Consider the following 24,745-nt stretch of genomic DNA (forward strand, 5'->3'; position numbering starts at 1 on the left):
AATGCTTTTCATTTTTTCCACTTACAACACTTCTCCTGTATCATGCCTTCAGTCGAGGTCGTTTTTCCCCAGCCTAACCTCCATCGCTCCTCCCAAACTCTCTGAACCCTCCAGGGCGATGAAGCGCAAACATTCTACTTTTCCACTGCGATGCACCACCTGCTGGCTGCCCGATGGAGAACACACCCCACGGCCGCCATCTGCAACTTTGATACAGCACTCCTCCGTCATTATTACTCATCCAGAGGAATGCATCGCTGGGGCTCAAACTGCTCGACAAACGACAGGAGGATGTGAAACGTTTCATTAAAGAAGCAAGGTTTAATTTACAGTTTTACTAAATGTACATTTCTTTTTAAAAAGTGTCATTATACACAATAAATACAATACAAAATTAATCTGTAATACTATACTTCAAATTCTCTTACAGTCTTTTTGTACATTATTATTGTTCCTTTTTTCCATTTCAATGCTTGTGCTGTGTTTGTGTTTGAATTGTCCACCAGGCCTTAAAAAGACAAACAGAACACACGTAGGAGGCAGGGATACAGTGGCAGAAAGATAAAACAGACTGAGAGCGAAGAAACCCATCTGTTAAAACTAGCCTGCCCCCTGCTGGCTGAATGCCTGAAGTCCAAAGCGGGCATCAGAAGCAGGAAGAGGGCAGGCGTGAGCGGAGGTGTGGTCTCAAAAAAAACAAAAAAAAAAGGAAACCGTGAAAATCATGTCGTCATGTTTGAACCAGAACAGAACTGAAGTTCCTTTTAATGCTATTTACATCTTGTCAGTACCCTAAAGTGGACATCCTGAATATTTCACTCTGAATGATTGCGCCAATTGCAGACTAACTTCGCTCAGGAGGTTAATTTCACATCACAAGAAACTCATTAATTAGGGGCAGCATTTTCTGTAAATAAAGAAAAACACCATGCACAATGATATCTGGAAGTCTGAACCTGGATTCCTCATTCACTTAGCTGCAAGTATCCAATCTAATGAAAAGTTGTAGACTTCTGAACTGTTGAATTTAGCTGCCTGATGCTCCCCGGCTCGCTGCTGAAACCAGGAGAGAAACCTCTGCTGAAGAAAACCGGGGCAGAAATGAAAGGAATGTACGACAGGTGAAAAAGAGAAGAGATTAAAAGTTGAAAGAGGAACAAAAAGCGGATCATTTCATGTAACCACGAGAACACAAACAAAAGGTGAGGCATCTTCAAGTCTGCAATTCACAAAGAGTTTAACCTTTGACCACACGCTCACTGTTTCGCCACAGGGCCGCCTCCGGTTGTAAACGACAAAGAAATGTCTGGACAATTCAAATGGACAAACAGAGCCAACACAGCTTGGCAGAGCCGTACAGTTAAACTGTTTTCACAGTGCCCCCCTTACCCTGCCTCTAAGTCTGTCTCTTAGTCCCCCTTGTCAGTCCGGCCTTTGGCTGAGGGGCTGTTATCTGCTTTGCGTCTGGGGCACCAGGCTGCCGTTGTGGCCTCGACCACCAACCTGAGGGTGCTGGGCCGAGGAGGAGGAGGAGGGTGGGACTGAGGGTCTGTGGGATGAGGCTGCGGAGCCTCCTGGGCGCTGGCTTTGGTGTTGGTGGGACCTGCTGTTGCCCCCTTTAATGTGTTGCCCGCGGGCAGAAGGTTCCTGCTGCAGGTTGAGGATGCTGTCGATGGCGCACTGCAGGTGCTCGTTTAGAGAATCGTCCGGGGGGCTGCCGCTGGAAAAGCTGGCGTTATCCATGTCAGGGGAGTCTGACTTGCAGCGTTTGGCAGGAAGCAGAGAGTCTCGAGTGAAGGAGGACTCAGGGGAGGGAGGACCAGGGGCATGCTGGTCCATTCTGAATGTCCCACCCGCCCTGTGTCTGTTTTTTCCACTCACCCGTTTGTATTTACCTGCGTCTGTCTCTTGGTCTGCGTGTTCCTCCCCCCTCTCCTTCGTCCCTTCCCTGTCGAGGAGCTGCGGGAGGTGATGCTGCGTGGTTTTGATGCCACGATTAAACACGACGTCCATGTCATCCAGCCCCTGCATTGCACTCCCAAACCGGCCTGCTTCGTGGCTTGATTCTGTGTGAATGTGCGAGGCCTCCCTGCTCCTCTTCTCCACCTTCACGCTGGCTATCACTGTCCTTTCTGAGGGAGGAGAGGAAGCCTCATGCCTGGGGGGTGACGGCGTGGGTCTCCGGTAGGTGAAACTCTCGTCTCCTCCTCCGGGGACGCCAGGTCTGACTCGGGGACTCACGTTTTCTCGGTATGTTTTGCGAAGGGGGAGGCGACAGGTCGTCTGGGAGGGAGTGGCAGTGGAGTTCGAATTGTGTTTGACTCCTCCTCCTCCTCCTCCTCCGCTGTGATGATCCAACGTCCCGTTCATTTGGGTAGAGGAGGAGGAGGAGGATGACCACGTATGGGAGGAAGTTGTGGAGGAAGATGGGGCTGCGTTGTGGGTAACCGAGCCTCTCAGTGATTGGTTGGATTGAGTGGTTGCCGTGGTGACTGATGAGGCAGAAGCAGCAGTGCATACAGGGGACTGAGTTCTGATAACAGTATTAGAGGAGGTGGATGAAGGGTGGGACTTTGAGTGTGTCACAGCAGCTTCAGACCGGGTCTGGGTCTGGGGCTGGGATGTGGACTGGCTGCTCTGCTGAATTTGAGGTGTGTGCACGGGGTCCAAGGCGGTGTTGTGGACAACCTTACTGAACCCAGTTTGATCCTGTTTGATCTTCAGCTTCAAACCAATCCTCTGACGAGCCTCGTAGGTCTTCATCGGCGGTTTACTGGTTCTCTGCGGAAGAGCGTCGACGTCATCATCAGCGGCTTTAGAGTTCAGAGATGAAGAGGAGAGCGATGACGACGCTCCAGGAGCACGACTTGAACCGGAGCTGGAGCTCTGGTTGGTTGGCTCAGCCAGCCTGCCCGCTGGCGCTGGAGGAGGCGGACAGCTGCTGGACCAGGACACAGAAGCTCCGCCTCCACCGTGCTTTATCACCAGCTTGGTGGGAGGGAAAGGGGACGTGGAAGAAGCAGCAGAAAGAGGAACAGGAGGCGCTGAAGTTGGAGGAGGAGGAGCAGGGTTGGCATTGGGAGTAGGAGCTGAAGCTGGAGCAGGGGTTTGGGTGGGTGCAGGGGAGGGGTTCTGAGCAACTTTTGGAAGCGAGTCTGATGCAGGGGCTGAGGGGGGAGCTGGATTCGCTGGAGGTGCCGGAGCAGGAGCAGGAGCAGGAGCAGCACCTCCACTCACAGACGAAGGCTCAGCAGAAGAGGATTTCTGTTGGGACGACAATACGCCTTCCAACATGCGAGCGTTCGCCACAAACTCCTCTGCAACGAAAGAAACAGAATGATATCATTCACCAAATATTAGGGCTGTCATTTTAACACGTTAGTTACATTAATTAATTACACCGCAAATTAACGGGTTATAAAAATTAACGCAGATTAATCTGGATCCCAAAGACGCACATATTTTCAAATGTCTTGCATTTACAAACCGTTTGTCCTCCTTGGAAAAAAGTGGTGTTCTCGTCAGATTTTCAAATTTCCGACGGTCCCTGAATGTATCACACCTGACCTCAGCAACATGCTTTAAACCGGGGGTAAGTGAGAGTGATTTTTGGGGGACTGCCGTCCACATCTCGTTTATTCATGAGTCCTTTTTGAAAATCTTCAGACAATCAACCGTTTGCTCTTGCTAAATTCTGTAAAAAATAGATGATTCTACACTCTTTACTGCATCAAACAAGCCCTGAATAATCGATATCTGTCTGGTATCTAAATCTAAAGAATTCTTTGAAAATTTGCTTTCATCTTCCTGGTGTTATGTTTCAGCTTGGGGCTGCTCTGCACCAATCAGCAACAGTTTGTGTGTTCAGAGCATGTTAAACTAAAACTACTTCACTTTTCTTTGATCCAAGACTTGAATGAAGTGTTTTGTACATAGTTCCTCACAGTTTTTAGCCTTTAGCCCTGGTTCTCCTGACCTCATAGAAGTTTAAAAAGCAGTGAAAATTGAGTCCACATCGAGTAAAAATGTGACAGAAGCAAAAACCGTCCTAAAAATCAAATCGGCTTATCTTAGGTGCAGGACTGTGTAGATTTTGTAAAGATAGAGCCATACAACTTTTTTCATGTGTTCCTTATGCCTCAGGGTACCTAAAAATGTGTTGTATATATTCCCACCTTATTTTTAAATGTTTTTTAGTGTCTTTTAATGTAATTTTAATGTCCTGGAATTCAAATTCTTTACTTTGGGACCTTAAGCAGATATGAGATTAAAATGCGATTAATTAGATTAATTAATTACAAATCCTGTAATTAATTAGATTAATTTTTTTAATCGCCTGACAGCACTACCAAATATAGATCAAAAACATGATGAAGACAGTGAGTGGAAACAGAAATGTTAGCATACCTGGTCTCTCTCTGGCTAAAACTCTGTCCTGACTTAACGCGATCTTCTCCTCCTGAATGAACATCCGGTCGATCATCACCATCTCTGCCGAGGGGCCCAGTCTCTGCTCAGGTTCAAACGTCAGATACCACAAATTCAAAATCAATTCAGGACACAAAGACGCAAAGAGTTAACGTTAAAACGCAGGTTTAAACACTTACTTTGGATTCTGTGAAGAGGAGGTGGCGATATTTATCCAGCATGGCCTGGGTCCTTTTCAGCAGATGGCAAGACACCTTCTCAAACTCATCATCCACTGTGAAGAAGAGACGAGACAAGACGCTCATGAGGGTGATAAAACTGGTTTAGTGGCATCAGGAGAAGCTGTAAACTCTGCCGTTTGTTACCTCTCTGATAGTCTTGAGAAGAGTTGGCAGTTCCCTGGTAGACGTGGTAAGGCAGCAGTCTGTGCAGTGTGTCCTCAAAAGAGTGGAAAGGAGCGCTGTAGTTTGGGTGAAGCACTGAACCCTGCTGTTTCCTCAGCTGTTCCAGCATCCTGTGGAGAAAAGTGTGAGAAGAAATACTGTTTACAAAAAGAAAAGTATAAACAGAGAGTTATTAATAAACAATAACATTAAATAGAGTACGCACCTTGCTTCTTTGCTTGGCTCTGCACTGAAAGGCATCTTCATTGTTGTTGTTGTCTGTGATTTAAACAAACAAATGACAAATAAATCTTTGGGAAGGTTGACTGTATTGCTAGGCAGTGTGACAGGGTATCTGCTGAAATCCTGACATTAATTTCAATACCTTTTAAAAACTTTTCTAAAATCTTTTCAAAAACTTTTAAGACTTCATTTGGAATTTAAGCTGTTGTTAGCATCCTATCTTCAACAGTCGTAGGATTAAAGGGATAGTTCAGTTTTTTTGAAGTGGGGTTGTATGAGCTCTATGTGACCCCTAAGGACCTTAGATACAGTAGAAAGTTGTCTCCTCTCCCTCAGTAAGACACAGACTGTAATTGATGGTGACAAGGAAATAGACGCCAACAGGGAGAGACCGTACCAGATTCAAAGGCTATTTTCTCTGCCTACAAGAACTAAAATCAAAAAGTAATACCACAGTTTAAGATTGCGCTACATAAAATATTTTTTAAGTGCATTAAGACTTCGGAAATATAAACATTTATCCGGACCTAACTAACTGGTCGTGTCCTTCCGCCCAGCGCTGGTGCGCTCCGTCCCCTAAAGGCAGGTTTGTTGACATTCCCATCCCCACAACAAGTAACAGCAGTTTTTCAGGGCCAACTTGCAGAAAAAAAACCAAACACAAAAACTAAGATTGTGGGATTCACTTTTCATCAGCTTTTTTGTGTCTATCAGTACGCCATTGAGCGGCCCCGACGCACCGGCGCAGGCTGTCTATTCATGCCTAAACTCTGTCAAAGCTCGGCAAAACTCATATTTTCGTTGGCACGTATTTTTTTGATAATCGAAAAATTTCTTAGTTTTGATGCTATGAGGCCCTGAAGCTCGTTAGACTGTAAAAATCTGTCCGCAAACTATTTCAGTTTGCTTCGAAATGTTAATTTTGATGCCACTACTTTTGTAAAAAAATAATGGTTATTTCACCTTTGAGGTTTTGAGGGTTGACCATAGACACTTACTACTACAGCAATGTACAGCCCGTGTCCAAAACAGGGTAACCATCATCACACACACCAGCTGATTCGCTTTCTGCACACGGTAAATGTTTACTTCGTCACGTCACTGACTCAGTGCTACTGGTCTTAAAGTTGTATTTTCAGAAAGGCTGTGGCAGAAACGTGGGAGAAATAAATCTCCCACATAGATTAACCACTACTTGGACCAAATTATGTGTAATAGTGCTTTACCGCGGTAATGACAGTATTGCAAAATTGATTTCGTGGCAACATATAATACCGGTGATGGTGACGATTGTAATACGATTGCTTTACCAAAATAAAGAATTATAAGAGAAAAAATAAAGATCAGGGTAATTGCACATCCCTTTTACAGACTGTATATAGTTATAGAGTATTTAGGAGTTTATTGTTAAGAAAAAAAAGGAAATATTGAGGATGTCAAGGAGGAAAAGGGTTTCAAGATCTCAGGCTCATAATTTGTAAACTGCTTGCAACCATCCTCTAAATGAAGAATTTAAAAAAAAAAAGAAAATGAAGGCTAAATCTTCAAGTTTAATCCCTAATAAAAGAGGAACTCAAAGATATTTTGAGTCTTTTACCTGAGTTTGTACTGGAGCTGGGGGCTGTGGAGCAGGCATTTGAGTCAGACTAGTTCCTAGCACCTGTATCTGCATCCCAGCTTTCCCCAAAGTCATCCCTCCTACTGAGCTGATCACCCCTGGCTTTGGCTGAACCTGGGAGCAAATACAGAAAAGTTAAAGCTTTACAAATCAAAGCCACTCAATCCCTTCAATTTCTTTAAAAACAATGATGCTACCGACCTGGGCAGGCTGGGTAAGGCTGGCAGGAGTGACAGTCTGATTTACCAGTGATCCAGCTGGCCCTTGGGCTCCTGAGAATACCTGTAAGTCACTTGATGCTAAATAAAAAAAGAGAAACAAATCATTACAAGCTGGAAAACATGAAGCGTGTTAAAGATCTTGCTTTTTTGCATCCTTTGTGGAAACAGTTCAAACCTGTAGCGGGCGTTTTGACAAGCACTGATGCGGGCTGCAGCACTGACAGAAGCTGAGCAGGTGAACCAGTGCTGGAAGATGTTGCAATCACCACTTTGTCAACAGGCACATCTTGCTGAGAGCTGAACTGACCGGTGGTTTGAGGCTGAGGCTGAGGCTGAGGTTGAGGCTGTGACTGTGCAGACTGCTTGGCCTGCAGGAGGATGTTCTGCTGGACCTGGGAACAAAATACGGATATTTTCTTAGAAAGTAGAGTGAAATCAAGATAACTGATTTAGGGAAGCGTCTTATTTTATGCAAACGCAAACTGGCACAGTACCTGGTGCAGCTTATCCAACAGCTGTTTTTGCTGAGGCGAGGGCTGGCTGATGCCGGACAGCGTCTGAATCTGTGCTCCAACTATTTGCAAATGATGCTGCTGCTCTGCCGTCAGGCCCGGGACGGGGACCTGGGCTTTGACGACAGCAGTAGCAGAAGTGCTGACAGGCGGGGCGGGAAACTGATGCGGTGCAGGTGGTGCATGAGGAGGTTTGGGTGACTGTGACACAGGAGGCATATCTTGCTGATAAGGGGCGGGCTGGGAGGCCTGCCGTGGCTGAGTCTGGAGCTGAACTTGAATGTGTGCCTGCTGGGCTTGTGCCTGCTGTGGCGGCTGTGGTTGGCCTTGTGAAGCTGTTTGGGAGGACTCTGGGATTTGGTTGTGGACAATAAAGAGCGGGGGATGCGAAGAAGGCGTACAGGCGCGAGAGGAAGTTTGAGTCTGTGGTTGAGGCTGGGAGGGAGGATGCGATTGCTGTTGATGGTGCGGTGACTGGATCTGCTGGCTCAGGGTGAGAGGAGACTGGGAAGACTGGGGTCTTTCCGCCACTGGGGTCGTTGTAGTGTGACTGGTCAATGCCGGTGACGGGGACATACCCTGGATCTTTAAGGGCTGCTTCTGTCCACCAGAGGGTACCTGCATGACGGGAACCACAGGATTCTGATAAACTCCAACAGATTCACGAATATGGACGATATTTTTAAGCAGGAGCAGAACAACAAGCACAAAAACAACACAGTGCATGCACGTGAAATCATAAATATTCTTAAAACATAGTTTGAACTATGATCCGAGTTACAAAATGAGGCTGGGCGATAAGGCTCAGTAAGATTTTTGCTATGATATGATTCTGTTTAACGTCACAAGAGTATTCCCTCTAAACTTCTGTGTTTATCAAATTTTGCTCTAAATAGTGGTGAAACTGTATGTATCGCCCAACCAAGATACAAAACTACATACACTACATAAATCAAAGTGTTAGATTCAAAAATCTAGATGTAAAAGTAGTAGAAGCTCACTAATATTTCACTAGCATTTGAAGAAGAATCAACACAAAAAGGATCAGCAGATTAGACACAAAAAGGGCACGATGATCATTTAGCGAGCCAAAAAGAAAAACAGTTCACAAAAGCAAGAAGTCAAGATCTGCGGGGGCCCGTGATGGTGAAGTAGAAAGTGATCCGAAGATTTTCAGGGACTGGGATCAGGGGGTAGCATGTAATCATCGTTGTGGGATCATTACACTCGTCAGACAAGGTTACAACGGGGAGTGGCGCTCTAAGTACACATGAGTCTAAATGACAGGTGCAGGGTGGAGAGAGGTGGAGTTACTGATCAGTCGTTAGCGATGCAGCAGATGAAGGTGAGTTGATTCATTTGATCAAACCAGGTTAGATTAAATTTGTGTTAGTTGAAAAGTGATCATGCAGCATTTGTAGCTCTTCTGTTAAGCATGAGCATGGTTTTATTTTCTGTTAGAGGTACAAAAAGCGAGATGAGTGAGAGACAGACTAAATTGGTTAAAAGATTTTAACTCATAAAGATGAGCGGGCATTTTGTTGGTAGTCCACATTCGGTTAAAAGTGCATACTAGGGATGTCCTGATCCGATATACTGATCGACATCAGCTTCTGATATGGCTTATTCTAGAGGATCAGATTAGGGATGCACCGATATGAAAATTTTGGCCAACACTGATATCTGATTTTTATATTGATCTTATGGCCGATAACCGATATTTACTGATATCAACATTGGTTTAAAAACAAAAAAAACAATCTGAGATGATGTGTCGAGGTACTTCAGAAAGAGCGGCGCAATCATGAGAAAAGACGACGGAGATCAAGGAGATGATGGCGCGGTTACATAGTCATAGAAAACAATATTTTTTGGGGTCTTGAAAGATCGTTCAAGATGCTCTGAAAATGTCTGGTAGCCAATGAGTAAATATCATTTATACCATGCGTCCCTAGATCAGACAGTATCAAATTTCATTACATGATCGGGACTGGTCCTCACTTTACTAATACAACAAGTATGATTCATCATTTGCAACTAGGGATGCACAGATTTGAACATTTGGGCCAATACCAATATCCGATATTAATATTGTTGTAATGGCCAATAACCGATATCAATACTGGTAAGAAAAAAAAAAAGAATCTCAACACAGATAATGTGTCGAGGTAGTTCAGAGAGAAAGAGCAGCGCTATGGTGAGAAAAGACGACCATGGTGAAGATCATAGGATGGAGTGCGCAAAATAAACACGATCAAAAAAAGTACAATTTGTCTGTTTTTTGGATCAAAAACAGGAAGCGAGACATGAAAGAAGAGAGTCCACTCTTCTTAGGTAGTTTTGGTGTTCAAAAAGTCATAGAAAATTGTATTATTTAGGTCTTGAAAGATCGTTCAAGATGCTCTGGAAATGACCAGCAGCTAATGGATAAATATCGGCCGATACTGATATATTAAAAAAATTGAACAACAGCCGATTTGGATATTGATACCGATATATTCTGCACCTCTAGATCAGCTGGTGTCAGATTCTGTAATGTGATGGGGAACGGCCAAGTTTTCACATGTTTTCAGCACCGTCACGCTTTACAGCTGCTGTAAATCAAACCATGTAGCAAACATGTCGGCTGTGTAGGACTACTTCTCTTTGGAAAGCAGTGATAGTAAAAAAGCATCTTGCAACATTTGTTGCAACATTTTTGATGAATATTTACCGATATCAATATCTGTTAAAAAAAAAGATCAAAAAAGCATGTTTTGTCTGTTTGTTTTTTGATCAAAAACAGGAAGCGAGACATGAAAGAAGAGAGTCCACTCTTCTTAGGTAGTTTTGGTGTTTACATTAGTCAGAAAAAACAATATTATTTGGGTCTTGAAAGATCGTTCAAGATGCTCTGGAAATGACTGGCAGCTAATGAGTAAATTTCAGACGATACTGATATGTTAAAAAAAAGACATGCATCCCTACTTACATCGGAATCACCCATCAGAGTATGGAATTAATCTGACAAAGGTATCAGATTGGCAAAACATTTAATTTTAAAAATTGTGTTGAATAGGAAGTCAAAAAAAATCGGTATCAGATCAGGACAACCCTAGTGTATACAACTAATTATTGAATCGTAGAGTGGCTGAGAGGAAACATGGACAGCTGGAATGATTATGCTTTCACAGACAACACAGCGATGTAAGAAACATACAGAAGCTGCAAGCGAATGAGAATTTTTAGAGCTTGAGAGCTGCAGAGCCAGAGTGAAAGCCATGGAAGCAATGACTAATACAGAGGAGAAGTACAGAGCAGTGATGGGGAAAGGTAAGATTCCCTAACATTGTGGCAGCAGCAGCAGCAACAAGTGGGAGGGGCTTGACATAAAGGGGCATGTCTACCTGCTTTACCACTGCTGTCATGTGGGAGGGGCCAGGGGAAGGGCTGTGGCTCTGACCCACCCAAGAGTCAGTTAATTGGCTGTCATGGACAGCGGGGGCCGGAGCAGTGATGTTGTTGCTGCTGACGATTACAGACGCTGGTACGCCCACAGTGGGGGTTGACTCATTCTCTGTTTGGTGGTGCTGCTCCTGATAGGAGTATATTTACCATTTCAGGACCAAGGAGGGAAGGAGGAAGGGAATTGGAGGGGAGGGGGGTAAAATAGTAAACCAAAGAGGTCAGACTGAGATATCACTCCGTGCATGTTATTCATTTTTTGACACAATGTTAAATAAGCACCGTTTAAGCGAAGACTCAAACACTGACCTGTTGCAGGAACATCTGCAGAGACTCCTGACTCAGGATCATACTAGAGCCCTGGTTGGTGAAGAGTAACCTCCCCGGACTGTGCTGAGCCTGAGGGGGAACCAGCCCCACTGCTGTAACAGAGGAAGAGGTGGACACAGACATGGACGGAGAGGAGGAGGGAACCGTGGTAGCAGCAGACACAGAAGACGGTTGCATGGCGAGGATAGAGGACTGTGGTACATGCTGCTGAGTGGGATGAGCCGCCTGGTCTGTGGAGCTGCTCAGCACAGTAACACACTCCCCCGGCTGGCCCTGAGCCATGCTTGCTGCTCCTGTGCTGCTGCTGGGGACTCCACCCGGCTGGGGTTGCAGGGCTGGCTGGAGGCTGACTGCAGGACTCAGCCCTTCCACTTGACTGAGCATGGTCAGGGAGTTCTGGATCGGCATGCCCTGTATGACTGTCTGGGCATGACCTGAGACCGTGTGTGTTTGAGTTTGAGTCTGAGTCTGACCTAATGAGACAGGCATCTGAAACAGGGTAGGTGTGCCCATCTGACCAGGCTGGAGCTGGATAGGCCCAGAGAGGATGTGGGCAGCCCCAGGGTGGCCTTGTGAAGTCAACACCTGACCCAGGTTGATGTTCTGGTTTGCAGTTAAAATCTGGTTTGCTATGAGCTGTCCACCAGGCCCCTGACTTGTTATGATGTGGCCACCAGGGTGTTGAGTCAGGATCTGTCCACCGGCTTGCAGCTGTGGGAGGAGGAACTGGTGGTTCTGACCTTGCAGGACTGTCTGAGAGGGAATAACAATGCTGCCTGATTGGTTTAACAAGTGTACACTGAGGGGCTTGCCAGATGGTTGTGCTCCTTGTTGTTTGAATATGGTTTGTTGAAACTGAGGGCCTTGTGTTGTGCCTTGAGCACTCAGGACAACGTTCGAGCCCGGCTTTCCAGTCAGAAAGGCTACATTCTGCGCAGTAGAAACTGGAACCTGCTGCAGCCCTAGAGTCTTGTGGGCATCGTTTTGCAAGGGCTGTGGTGTTTGTTGTGGCTGCTGCTGCGGTTGCTGTTTGAAGAGTTTCGGCTGAATGGCTCCCCCCTGAGGAGGTTTGGGTTGAATGGGTGTTGGTGTGCGCTGAATGATCACGTTCTGCATGATTTGGCCTTGAGTTTGCGTCTGGGGTCCAATTCCTGAACTTAAAGATGTGTTGCTAAAGCCCACAAGCCCAGCAGCAGGGGCGGTCATTGTGCCACCACTGCTGCTGTTTGTGCTCGTGACACAAACAGCTGGTCCGTTTAAAGCTGGAGATCCCAAGGTGGGTTTGTTACCTTGGATCAGAAGTCCGCCCCCTGAGCCTCCAAGTGCCGCCTGAGAACCAGTAGCTGATACTTCTGGCCCAGATTGGTGCAGCTGGTACCCACCCATGGCTTTAGCCAAGATCGGCTGCCCAGACTGATTGATAGTCATGACTGTAGGCTGACCCACAACCTGAATCTGTCCAATACCCAAATGTCCAGACTGACTCCCATTAGGAAGCGCTTGAAGACTTGATATGGGTTGAAGTGTCACATTTCCAAGGCCCACAGGCTGCATAAATGGTTGAACACTAATGGCCTTATTCATCACCTGGGGTTGGAGCTGAAGGCCTTGCTGAGCCAGGACTGAGCCCAGCATGTCTGCCGTGGCATTGGGGGGAGTAGCAGTGGTGCTTGGGGCTGACCCAGGGAAAAGTGTTGCTGCTCCCCCAACACCAACACCTATGCCTACACCAACAGTAGTGCCCCCAGCCCCAGAGAGGCTGGCATCAGGCAGTGTCTGAACCACCTGTGTAAGGCCTGGAATTCCAAAGGAGCCCAGATCCAGCTCAGCCTCTGCCTCTTGTAAGCTTTGCTCTGTGATGTTTGCTTCGGCCAAGCTCTGCTGCAGGATGTCGCATGGCTCGTGATTTGTCCCGATGCCATTGCTCCCACCTTCGCCACCTGGAGAGCCTCCCAAGATGTCATCGTCCTCGAGGAAGTCCAGGTCAACACTGACTCTGGGCAGGCCTGCCGACTCATTGGCCGACAGCTGGACTGCAGGCTGGACCTCTGTAACATGGCCCTTCGGAAAGAAACGGAGAGAAGAAAACTGAAACCGGGTGATTGGTGAGTTCTGACATCTGTGCGTGATTTCAGGAGCTGTAACTGGATTAACAGAGGAATACAAACATGAAATCCCCACAAAAATCTCTCAACACCTTGCAGAAAACCATAGCTTGTAGAGTGTAGATCTGTTAGTGGAAAGGGAGGGGATTTTGAGGTGCATGCTACATGGATGGATAGAAAACAGAGGGAAAAGGATGGGGGATTTTACTCACCCCAGTAGTAGAGAAGAACGAGCTGGAGGGGTCACTCGAACCATCCAAAAGGTCGTCAGTGTCCAACTACAGACACACCCACCCAGGATAGGACAGACAGAAACCAAAGGCACCCACACAGGCAGGCAAAAGCCACCAGGATAGAGAAACATAAGGACCATCAAACAGAGGAGGAGGGCAAGAAATGGAAAGAACACAGTCCAAAGAACCAGCAAAAACATAAGCGACAGAGGGGCAAAACGATAAGAATAACCCAGCGTTGGAAGCGTTAGTATTTGCACTTTTTATAAAAAGGTAAGGCAGATTAAAAAAAGTAGTGTCACCAAAGAACAGACGGTAAGTAGTAGGCAGGGGAAGCAGTTAAATGAAAAATTAAACAAAAGTAGTGAGGTACGTGGGATTCAGTGTGCATCGACGTGTTTTCTGAAAGTGACTCAATGTGGTGCCATGCAGGCCTGAGCTAAAGTGTGCATGAGTAAGACTCCTTACCACATCAAACCAACAAACCCAGAATTTACAACTATTATTCACAAGCCTCATGAGAGCGTCTTCATGGCTTTTCACTCTTACTCACATGGGTCTCAGATCCATGAAGAAAGTCGTTGAGAGCTTCTGGGTCACTGTAAGTAAACAAAGTGTTTGAAATAAGTACAAGGCCAAACAGACAGAAGAGAAGATTGCTCAAGACAAAACGCAGTGTCAGAAAGAGCTTACCAAATTACATCTAGAAGGCACCTGCCGTCTTCATCATCCATGACAACTGTTATGGAAATAAAATTCATTAAATAATTAGTTTATTTAATTAAACCACCCAACACAACTAGAAATAGTTCACCCTAAATGTTTTGTTCCCATTAATATATACAATTCAGAGTAAAAAACACACGGCACAATCACAATAAAATTCTTCTGTAGTGACAGTTGTAATTTAACAGCTTTGGGCTTCAGTAATCTTAAGTTGTTCTAGTCTCATCTAATGATGATAAAACATAGACATACATCTTGAATAAATCTCTGCCCCTGCTATTTGATTATTTAAGACTGACAAGTGATTGATAATTTTTGGTGATATTTCAGTGTTTTAAGCTTTGCTGCATAAGTCATTATCAAACCAAGTACTAGCAATATGCACTGATTTAGGTATTTTTATATGTACCAACAAAATTCTGTCAAAAGTCCCAGGAACCAATTCACTAAATATCAAAAGGTACCTAAATGCATCCCTGTGACTGAGAGGGAGTGGAAGAGTAGGCGATTTTTCATGCTGGACATTACCACAGCATTGCAATATTATATATTAAAGAATAGATTTGTTAAATTGAAAAATATATATATATTTTATTAATAAACAAAGTGCTTTTTTTAACCACATAAACACAAAAAGTACAGAAAATTGGTACCAATTGACAGGTACCGGGCGTCTGTAGAGTTTTGTTTCAAATGTGAAAAGCACCCATTCCTATCAAGTACAGTTTTTTTTACAAGGAATATTGTGATGCTGCAATACAGACACTAAACAACAAAGATACAGATATATACAGAGCAGAAATGTCTTGATATACGATCCTAAGTCATAACTGAGTAATTAATGTCATTTTTTAGTACAACATGACACTAAAACCAGCTTCAACTTAAATAAATTTAACTTTTACAAAGATTGAAACTTCAGTTTAACGCTTTTTACCAATTTGAAGCATAACCCAACATAAGAAATATGTTTGAAGTACCTGTCATGGCCAAAAAAAACTGATCTGTGAGTGCAGTTCTTAGTTTTGGCAATCTCAGTTTTGCTGGTTTCAATTAAGAGTAATGACTAAAACATTACATCACACAGGCCTATTAGTTCCAAGCATCTCTTAAGCTCGTTATGAGAATAAACAATCATAATGGTAATAATGACTGAACCACAACACACATTATACACAACTGTTTCCCAAATCGAAAGTTTACTATGTAATGCATTAACCATTTAATGTCAGTGTAATATTGCATTATGTATTTGAGATATAAAAAAGCAATGAAACTTTTTATGGTTTCCTGAACAGAACAAACAGCAGTTAACTTTTCTAGCACTGAAACAGCGGATGGGAATGGACAACATACTGAAAACGCGCGGTTTTCACGGAGCCTGGATTTCTGGTGCGGTACAGCTGACTTCACCTCGAATTCCACAAAAGATGCTCAACACTTTCGGAAAAGACAAGCTAGCAAGATCCCCTAGTTTGATGCAAACATTCAAGAGCAGCCGAGTGTAGGGACGTATCCTCAAAAGGCAGCAGATCGTAGCCATTACTCGGTCAGAGAAGAGCCAGTACGCAGGATATGAATGGAAACACAGCGAGCGGCTTGCTAAATGCTAGCTGGTGTTTTCAGAGACATTTGCCAATACGTTTTGTCTATTTTGCCTCAAATGCGACATTGAACGACAACGGGGCAGACTTAAGGTTCTAATGAAATAAAACGATTGGTTTCAAACCCCCGTTTTATCTCCAATTCCTGTATTTTGATGTATCTGGGTTGAATTGTGTTAGCCTAGTTAGCTAGCCTGCTAAGCCAACTAGCTATCAACAATATCCAGACGTACAGTTAGCTTTAGCCTTTGACATTCAAAACAAACCACCGAGTGACACAGTTTTGACTCTTGAACGGTGCAATACCAACTTAAATACACCAAGACAGAGGAATAATGTCTGTTTTGAAGTGTCAACGAAATTGCGTAGCGAGCTATCTACCCGTACTTGCAAGCAAAATGAGTTAATGTTGGAATACTCTTGGATAAGGGGGGTATGCTTGGGAATTCGGTGGAAAATGGCTATTACTGCCGGCTCTTGCAGCATTGTGGCGCTTTGATTGCGGTGGCGGTGCAGTTTGCGCCTTTAGTGCAGTGCACAAATGTTGCAGCTTTGTTTTGGTTATTCGGATTAAATGTGAAATCGTTACATTGTAACAAACTCACCCGAGACGATAGAGGTGCAGGCAGCGCGGGGTCTCCAGGACAGCCTCGCACGGGCTGCTGTACAGGACCCAACTACAGACAGGAAACAGGATACTTCCGTTATGCCTGACTGAAATCTGTGTTTTGCGTCGTACCGACATGTTGTTTTGAGAAACTGGAGTCTCCACCTAAGCCGAAACACTACAAAATCCCTTCTTTCCTGCCTTATCTGGAAAACATAAAACGCTCTTCCTATCTGAAATTGCGAAATATTGTATGGCTTTTGTTAAGAATTTTCTATATTTCCTATTATACTTTTTCAGTACAAAATCACAATTATAGCGTTTCTGGTTGCATATAAACATTATGTATTAGGTACTCTGAATTAATAATCGTACTTCAAAATAATTCGTCACAACCAGTTGGGTTGTACTAAGGTCAAATATATGTAATTAAGTCATATTTACATGAGTGTAGAGTGACTGAGGGATTAATTTGAGGTAAATAATGATACACACGACACATGATAAATTGTTATCAGTGTTGGTTATAAAAATATTGGTTCTGGTAACAAAGGGATTTGTAGAAAACTGGTTCACATTTCAAATAAAATTCATAGAGAAAATAATTAGTAGAGTAATAGATTGTTTAAATATTTGTCAATTGCAGCCCTAAATTAGACTTAATTTGTCAAAAAAAAAAACGAGGCAAGGCTGAGAGAATGCTCTCATTAATTAAAAGAAATAAAATAAAAACTAGAGTTAGAGTAGAAAGTTAAAAATCAAGATCTGAAACCAAGATAAACACAGTAATGCTGATGATTTAGATAATAAAACACGCAAAGACAGCCCACTGAAATCCACTCATAAAATAAAAGATAAACAATGTAATTGACAAAATTATATTGTCAAAAAAAAAAAGCTAGTACAACTAAAGTTAGGCAGTATATGAGTAGTTAAAACACTAAAACATAATTAACTAATTCAATAATTAAGGTCAGATAATATTTTTTTTAAAAACTGGACAAGATTAGCAAGGTAGTTTAAGAGTGTGATTTTGAAAATGTTTCTGCCATTAATTGCCAACCTGCAGGGGTGTTTTTCCAGAGGGTGGCCTTAGCCCCCCATAAAATCTGATCAGCAACAAAAACTTGGAATGGAGTATGTCAAAAAGAGCAAATTCAGCAGTAACATTTGTGTATAAATCCCATGATGGTGATGGTGGTGTTGTTTGTCTTTTTCTGTTTGTTGCGGGTGGCATTCCGATATTTTTTTACCACTACCTGCTGGAATGAGTTAGCATTTCAGCCACCATATCACAACAATAACGTTAGACAGTCTGTGGGATAGAAAAAAGATAAACCAGTAAATCACATACAAGTGTAAAAGAGGTGATACTCATCTCACATGTAACTTTTTACTTCTACAAAATGTATAAAAAGTCAAACAAACCATTTATTAGCTTAGTACGTACATTCTACATTCTAGTGAGTAGTAAGTGGTTTGGATAACAGCCCTGGGTTAGTCAGAAAAAAAGTCTGGCTCCACCCCTTAAATAGGAACATATTTTCTGTTGAATGAATTTCATTAAAAACCTGAAAGCACCAGAAGGAAAAGGCAGAAACTTTTTAACCCCTAATTCAGATGCACTGAAGGGAAGGGGTTTAACACAGTGATGTCATTTTCGGTTCATTTTTTTTTAAGTTATGATTTTATTTCAGCCATTATTGTTGCTTACTGTCAACTAAAACCGCTTGCAGTGGATGTTATGGCGTGAAGAAGGTGGATGGTGGTGTTAATGAGAAACACCTGAACCCACGGTATGGTTTCTCAGACAGGATCCACTATTCCTGTGTCACGTGACAGAGGTGATGGGCTGATGATGTGACAAGGCAAACTGAACCCTCTGCTGCTAGCACTGGTTAGCACGTTTGTTGACTTTTTTAGTTCCCCATTCTTCCTCCAAATCACTTCAGTGAAACGAAAATGGACAACAGCGGAAAAGAAAAGGAGGCAACAGCTTTAATGGCTGAGGCAGACAAGAAAGTAAGATCGTCGACGTCGTTTTTTGGAGCGATGTTTGGGTGAGTATGTCGGTTAGCTTACCATTAGCAAGCCAGCTAACGGCCAACTAAGCGGAAGGTGGTTAGAGGACTTATTCCAACTTTAAGATTAGAAAGCAGGATAAAATATAAACGCTAAACAAAAGTGCAGCGACGGGCTGCTTTTGTGACATTGTTAAACTGTTGTGGTAAACGTTGTTCCAATGTTGACGACATTGCAGCTAAGCTATATATGCAGCTTTATCTTCTTTCAGATCACAGCTGGTCACATACCTGGAAAAAATCAAGTGAAATGTTACTCATTGCACCTGTTTGATTTTTATGGCAGTGTCTGAGCTGGTGTGGCCTTTTTTCATCATGTGACTAATCTATAATTAAGACGAGTTCTGTTGCGTTTCCAAATAAATAACTAAAAAAAACTTAGGGCAATTTGAAAGGGAATGTTGTTCTGTAGCGCCATCTACTGTGGGAATTCAGCCATAACGATCAGCCATGAAGGGCGCATCACATGTTTACCGTTGCTGATTTTGTCAGCCAACACTGTCAGGCCTTTGTATTTGTGCTCTGTGCTAACCTGTCATGTGTGCTGTCATAAAGGGGTTCCTCCAAGATGGAAGAGGCCTGCGACATGTATGTGAGGGCAGCCAACATGTACAAGATGGCCAAAAATTGGTGTGGTAAGACTGGTTATCATAAGTTTTTCAAATGCTTTTACTATTATATGGACCTCTAATGAGTGTTAGTCATCTGACATGAAACATTATCCTTTCAGCCGCAGGAAATGCATTCTCCCAGGCTGCTCGTCTTCACCTCCAGATGCAGAGCAAACATGATGCCGCAACTAATTTCATAGATGCTGGAAACGCCTTCAAGAAAGCAGACCCACAAGGTAATAATTACTAACCACTAACCTTTAAATATTTATATAGCTACAGGTGCTCACCAAGGTTATAATAGTTTTGGATTGGTCATCATAGTGTAGTTTTAGTTAGTTTTGACTTTTTATTTTCCATTACAGTTCAGTTTTAATTAGTTTTAGAGCGGGCATTCTAGTTTTTATTTAGTTTTGATTTTTGCAACAAGGCTTAGTTGTAGTTTAGTTTCAGTTTTTTCATACCTTATTTGCCAGGTGCAGGATTCAAAAAGGTCAGAGTAAATATTTTGTCATACAGTTTATTTTCAAGTCCAACATAGTGCTCACTGCTCAGTCAATGCTGATACCGAAATGTTGGCTGCTGCCTTAAACACATGAAAATAATATAAACTTAATATAAAAAGTATAAACATAGATTATGTAAAAATAATGTGAACATAAATTACATAAAAATATTATAAACAACAATTATATAAACAATATAATATGAGCTTTAATAATTAGAAACTTGGACTCTGTAACAATACAGGCAGACTCAAATACAACTATCTATATAACTGTCTTAAATGCTGCTGTGACTCCTGAATTTCCCCTCATCGATCAATAAAGTATTTTCTATTTCTATTTCTAACTAAAGTCAGACTCACATGAAATTAAACTATTACAGATGCTCGGATTCATTGCTCCACTACGTTTCGTCGCAGCACAGAGCACATTCAGTGCAGCAAACAAGCACGCCCCAGTACATTGCTGTGATGGTGCCGTACAACTGCCGAAAACTGTCGTCAAATTGGTCAGGAAAATGTGTCGGATTAATTTAAATCCTAAAGGCGATTAATATTGTCAAAAACTATAACTAAGGACATTTTGTCTTTAATTTTGGTTAGTTTCAGTTTCAGTTTTGTGAACACAAGATACAGTTTTAGTTTACTTATCGTTTTTGTTTCCTTTTCTAGTTTTTATTAGTTTGAGTTAACTGCATTGTATTTTAAATTTTAGTTTTCGTTTTTAGTTTCGTTTTATTTAACTATTATAACCTTGGTGCTCACTTCTTTTCACACTCTTTTCTCAAGCAGGCCCATCCTGTCCACTGGGACTGCTTATTATGGCGTCATCATGTTATGAAGGTTTTCTTACAGCATTTTTCACAGATTTTGCTGCGCAGTTAGTGTATGAAAATGGAGGCAAGTCACTGCTATACAGCAAAGGAAACTAAATAGTGTGTGAACTAAGCCCAAAGATTACTTTTTTGTTATGGCTTGAGAGAAAAAAAAAAATGTTGTGCAATGTATCTGGATTTTTTTGTCACTTTTTTTTCCGAATTCAAATTCTTCATTTCAGTCTTTGTTTATAAACTAGTTCGAAAAAAGTTACCACTTTTCTCCAGCAGAGGGTGAAATGTCTCTCTTTTACATTAGACATTATCATCATCATTTTACTTTTTCACATGGTCTGGCGTCAAAAAAGCAAACAAAAAATTGCAAAATATCAAAGAATAGCAATTTAAATTGAATAGGCACCCCAAAAATTGTGATAGAATTGAACCATGAAAATAGCATATCGTCCCAGCCCTTTTATTTTTAATGAAAGGTACTTTTCAAGATTCTCACAGATTAATTAAGAAGACTTGTACGTTCTCTTATTGGATTTATAATAGTTGAAGTCAGTAGATATCATTTTAGAAGTCTCATTAAAATCTACAGTCAGCACAACATGATCTAACAATATCATTTTTGAAATTTTGGATCTGTAGTTAGTCACATACTTGTGAATATTACAATTTTTCTATTTTTCTTTAACATTTTAAGTGTGCAATAACCCGGATTTAAATGGGCTATTGTCTTGAAATGAGCATATTTCTTTGATCACATAAAAAATCCTGTTGTCACTAAATGCAACTTGTATTTAATTCTTGTAAATTCACTGGATGATTGCTGTATTTCATAACATCTGAATGTTATTTCTTTCTCCAGAGGCCATAAACTGCTTAAACCGAGCTATTGAGATTTATACTGACATGGTGAGTCTTTAAACCTGCAGCTCTTTACAGCAAGATCGTACAGTTTGTTTAAATCTGTCCAAGTGTTTCTGAATTTACAGATTAGTCACAGTAACTCTGCATGTTTTGCTTCTTAGGGGCGCTTTACCATTGCAGCCAAACATCACATCACCATTGCAGAAATATATGAGACAGAGCTGGTGGACATCGACAAGGTCAGTTAGAGAAATCAGTGTCTTATATGTGTTGTTTCATTAATTAATCCAAGTAGACCCTTTTTTTTCCAAGAACTGTTATTAAATTATTCTTTTCCTGTTCAAATTCCAGGCTGTTGCTCATTATGAACAGGCAGCGGATTATTACAAAGGTGAAGAATCTACCAGGTGACTTTTTTTTTTAATCATCAGGATATTTTTAATAATTTATTATTCTTTTTCAAAATCTCATTTTGTTTATTATTGTGCATCTTATTTAAAAAAAAATTTTTTTTTACTTCTGAGTATTTGTGGAATCTCAACTGAGAGGCTTTTATATATTTAATTTCAGCTCAGCAAACAAGTGCCTTCTGAAAGTAGCAACCTACGCAGCTCAGCTGGAGCAGTATCCTAAAGCGATTGAGATCTACGAACAGGTGAGATAACTCAGCACCAGCCTTTACCTCTGTGTGCTTTTAGTCACTCCATTGGATGAAATAATAAAACAAACTGAATTATGGGTTGTCATTTCAGGTTGGAACCCATGCAATGGACAGCACGCTCCTCAAGTACAGTGCCAAGGATCACTTTTTCAAAGCAGCGCTCTGTCACTTTTGTGTTGACATGCTGAATGCAAAAGTAAGCCGTTGTAAACACCTCTTGTTTTTACAACTCTGGCACAAGCCTGTATCCTAACATTCATCCTCTTGTCTTCCAGCTTGCTGTTCAGAAGTATGAAGAAATGTTTCCAGCCTTCTCGGACTCGCGAGAATGCAAGCTGTTGAAGGTACACTTCCATCTTTATCACAACCCTTAAAATGATACCCCGGGATGGAACAAGTTGGGTCCTATCACAAGGTTGAGGGCAGAAATTACCTCTACAGCAGTGTTTTTGTGCAGCAGAAGCCCAGGGCGTACGCACCAAACACCCCCTCCCTGCTCCTCTGCCTGTTTCCTCTGCACTCAGACGGGGCTATTTTTTACTTGACCAAAAACACAAATAAACGGACTCCCACCGAAAAAATCTGATATCGGTCTACATTCACGCTTTATTCAGAGAATTTTCAGCGTGTTACTTTTACACAAAAACACCGCTAAATAAGGCTCTAGTTGTCATCGTGTCGTAAAACGGCGCTACCTCCGCTGCAGAGCCACAGCGGCGTGCCAGATATAAACAAACGCAGGTAGTCTGCCAGGACGAAGAGACACGATGAGAACTAGAGCCTTATTTAGCTGTGTTTTTGTGTGAAAGTAACGCGCTGAAAATTCTCTAAATAAAGTGTGAATGCAGACCCATATCAGATTTTTTCGGTGAGTCCGTTTATTTGTGTTTTTTGTCAAGTAAAATATGGCCTCGTCTGAGTGCAGAGGAAACCGGCAGAGGAGCAGGGAGGGGGTGTTTGGTGCGTGCGCCCTGGGCTTCTGCTGCACAAAAACACTGCTGTAGGGGTAATTTCTGCCCTAAACCTTGTGATAAGACCCACCTTGTGATAAGACTCAACTTGTTCCATCCCGGAGTATCACTTTAAAGTGTTAGACATAAAACAAACATGGACTTATCCTGTACACATATAGAGACAAGGCTGATCAAGTGCATTTGAACTTAACGGGCTGCTGACATTTCCTGTTTGACTGGTCGTGAACTACTTTCTGTTTCCCTTGATGTAGTTTCTCACGCAGTTTTTATCACGTCTCTGTTGATGACTGGCAGTTTGTCGTCTTGCTTTTATCAGATGCAAAAGAGAGATTGTGATAACCTTGTGCAAGAAAGCTGCTCAACTTTGACCTCTGTGCCTTGACATAACAAACTTGTAAATGCTGACAAAAACTTGAGTGTCAGCCTTTCCTTTATTAAAACAAATTTCCTCTCCAGAAACTCTTAGATGCCTGTGAAGAGCAGAACGTGGATGCCTATACTGATTCGGTGAGTCTACTTTGACAGATTTAAGCACCCAAAAAGAGGGAGGAATACCCTTCAAAACAACAAAACATACAAATTTTTAAACATTTGGGTTTCAGATCACTTGAGATATTTTCTTCTTATTTCTCAGGTGAAGGAGTTTGACACCATCTCTCGATTAGACCAGTGGCTCACAACCATGCTTCTCCGCATCAAGAAAACCATACAGGATGATGAGAGTGACCTTCGCTGATTTCCCTGCCTGCGCATCCTAATCCTCAAGCTCTCAACAAGCGAATTTGCATCCCTCTCTTTGCCTTGAGCCTTTCACTTCCATTCTAGTCACCATTTTAACTCTTTGATCATTATCCCCTTTGCTCTTTCACAGATACTGTTCTTTCTTTCCTACCATCTGCAGTATTTGCCTTTTTAATCTGCTCGACTCTTGCTCCAAATTATGGTTGTGAACACTATTTTCCTGAGTGCACAGAGTATATAAGTTGTATATTTTTATGATGCAGATCATCCAACATAAGTTGAAATAAACCTGATGGGCTGCGATAAGAAATATACCAGCATGCATGTATAATAAAGGTTTTATTTAAATTTTTTCGCTTGACTGAGAGGATGCAAACTTACTAACACTTTAATCTACAAAATCTATTTTCCAGAGTGCATGTCTAATAAACTAGACCAACCAAGATGCCATTGAAGCCCTCTTATTGGCATCTAGTTTTTTTCTGTGCTGAAGTGTACTGTAAGTATACTGTAGGTCATATCAGGGCTCCTTTAATTAAGCAGCACTTCATCTCAACCTCAGAGCTCCTCTCTGAGCACAGAGGCAGACCGTTTCTGAGGTTATTCGACGACAAACACCCCCTCTGCCTTACGATGCAAAGTTCTCAGGATGCAAAGAGCTAGAAATTATTCTGTAAATTGACACTTTAGAAATGTTTTTGCTGATTTTTTCTTTTTTATTTCTGTTTAAAGTGCTTTTATTCCAGAGCAAAGGTGAAAGATACCATCACCTTTGTGAGCTTTTGCATGGACTGACGTGGATGAGAAACTAGAGCAGCCATTTTCCTCTGCATTGACCTTCTATTTCTTTTTTTTTTTTCTTCATGTCTGTTTTTGTGGTTTGCCTCTTCATGTTAAAACCTCCCAGGCTTTTTGAAATGTACATTTTTTTAAAAAAGCCTGTACGAGATGCAATACATCAAAGAAAAAAAGGAGCTTTACTGATCTGAGCACTGTGTTCATGTCCCCTGATGATGTTGTCTAACGA

General features: G+C 42.2%; 2 protein-coding genes across 5 annotated transcripts; one reads left to right on the forward strand and one right to left on the reverse strand.

Annotated features, from left to right (window-relative positions):
• Window positions 1-345: 345 nt before the first annotated feature.
• Window positions 346-16,519, reverse strand: bicra (BRD4 interacting chromatin remodeling complex associated protein). 4 transcript variants are annotated; one of them, XM_074679345.1, is made up of 15 exons: window positions 16,453-16,519; window positions 14,211-14,256; window positions 14,071-14,116; window positions 13,497-13,562; window positions 11,159-13,240; window positions 10,792-10,980; window positions 7,388-8,023; window positions 7,069-7,285; window positions 6,874-6,971; window positions 6,652-6,786; window positions 5,038-5,090; window positions 4,794-4,942; window positions 4,608-4,702; window positions 4,408-4,510; window positions 346-3,317 (listed from the first exon to the last, which is right to left on the reverse strand). In XM_074679345.1, the coding sequence occupies exons 2-15, from the start codon at window positions 14,249-14,251 to the stop codon at window positions 1,450-1,452; spliced, it is 5,778 nt and encodes a 1,925-aa protein (XP_074535446.1). In that variant the 5' UTR covers window positions 14,252-14,256; window positions 16,453-16,519; the 3' UTR covers window positions 346-1,449. The 4 variants fall into 4 exon arrangements, with proteins under 4 accessions (XP_074535446.1, XP_074535445.1, XP_074535447.1 ...); XM_074679344.1 differs by having other exon boundaries at window positions 4,408-4,513; XM_074679346.1 differs by lacking the exon at window positions 13,497-13,562 and having other exon boundaries at window positions 4,408-4,513.
• A 1,711-nt stretch (window positions 16,520-18,230) lies between these two features.
• napab (N-ethylmaleimide-sensitive factor attachment protein, alpha b) lies at window positions 18,231-24,300 on the forward strand. Its single transcript, XM_074679448.1, has 11 exons — window positions 18,231-18,514; window positions 19,091-19,170; window positions 19,266-19,382; window positions 21,341-21,387; window positions 21,504-21,581; window positions 21,694-21,749; window positions 21,913-21,997; window positions 22,095-22,199; window positions 22,279-22,347; window positions 23,434-23,484; window positions 23,612-24,300. The coding sequence occupies exons 1-11, from the start codon at window positions 18,417-18,419 to the stop codon at window positions 23,711-23,713; spliced, it is 888 nt and encodes a 295-aa protein (XP_074535549.1). The 5' UTR covers window positions 18,231-18,416; the 3' UTR covers window positions 23,714-24,300.
• The last annotated feature ends 445 nt before the right edge of the window (window positions 24,301-24,745 follow it).

The sequence above is a fragment of the Halichoeres trimaculatus genome, unplaced genomic scaffold (genome assembly GCF_033239565.1).
Source record: "Halichoeres trimaculatus isolate MK-OKI-2021-1 unplaced genomic scaffold, fHalTri1.1 fHalTri1_scaffold_9, whole genome shotgun sequence".
Classification (NCBI taxonomy): domain Eukaryota; kingdom Metazoa; phylum Chordata; class Actinopteri; order Labriformes; family Labridae; genus Halichoeres; species Halichoeres trimaculatus.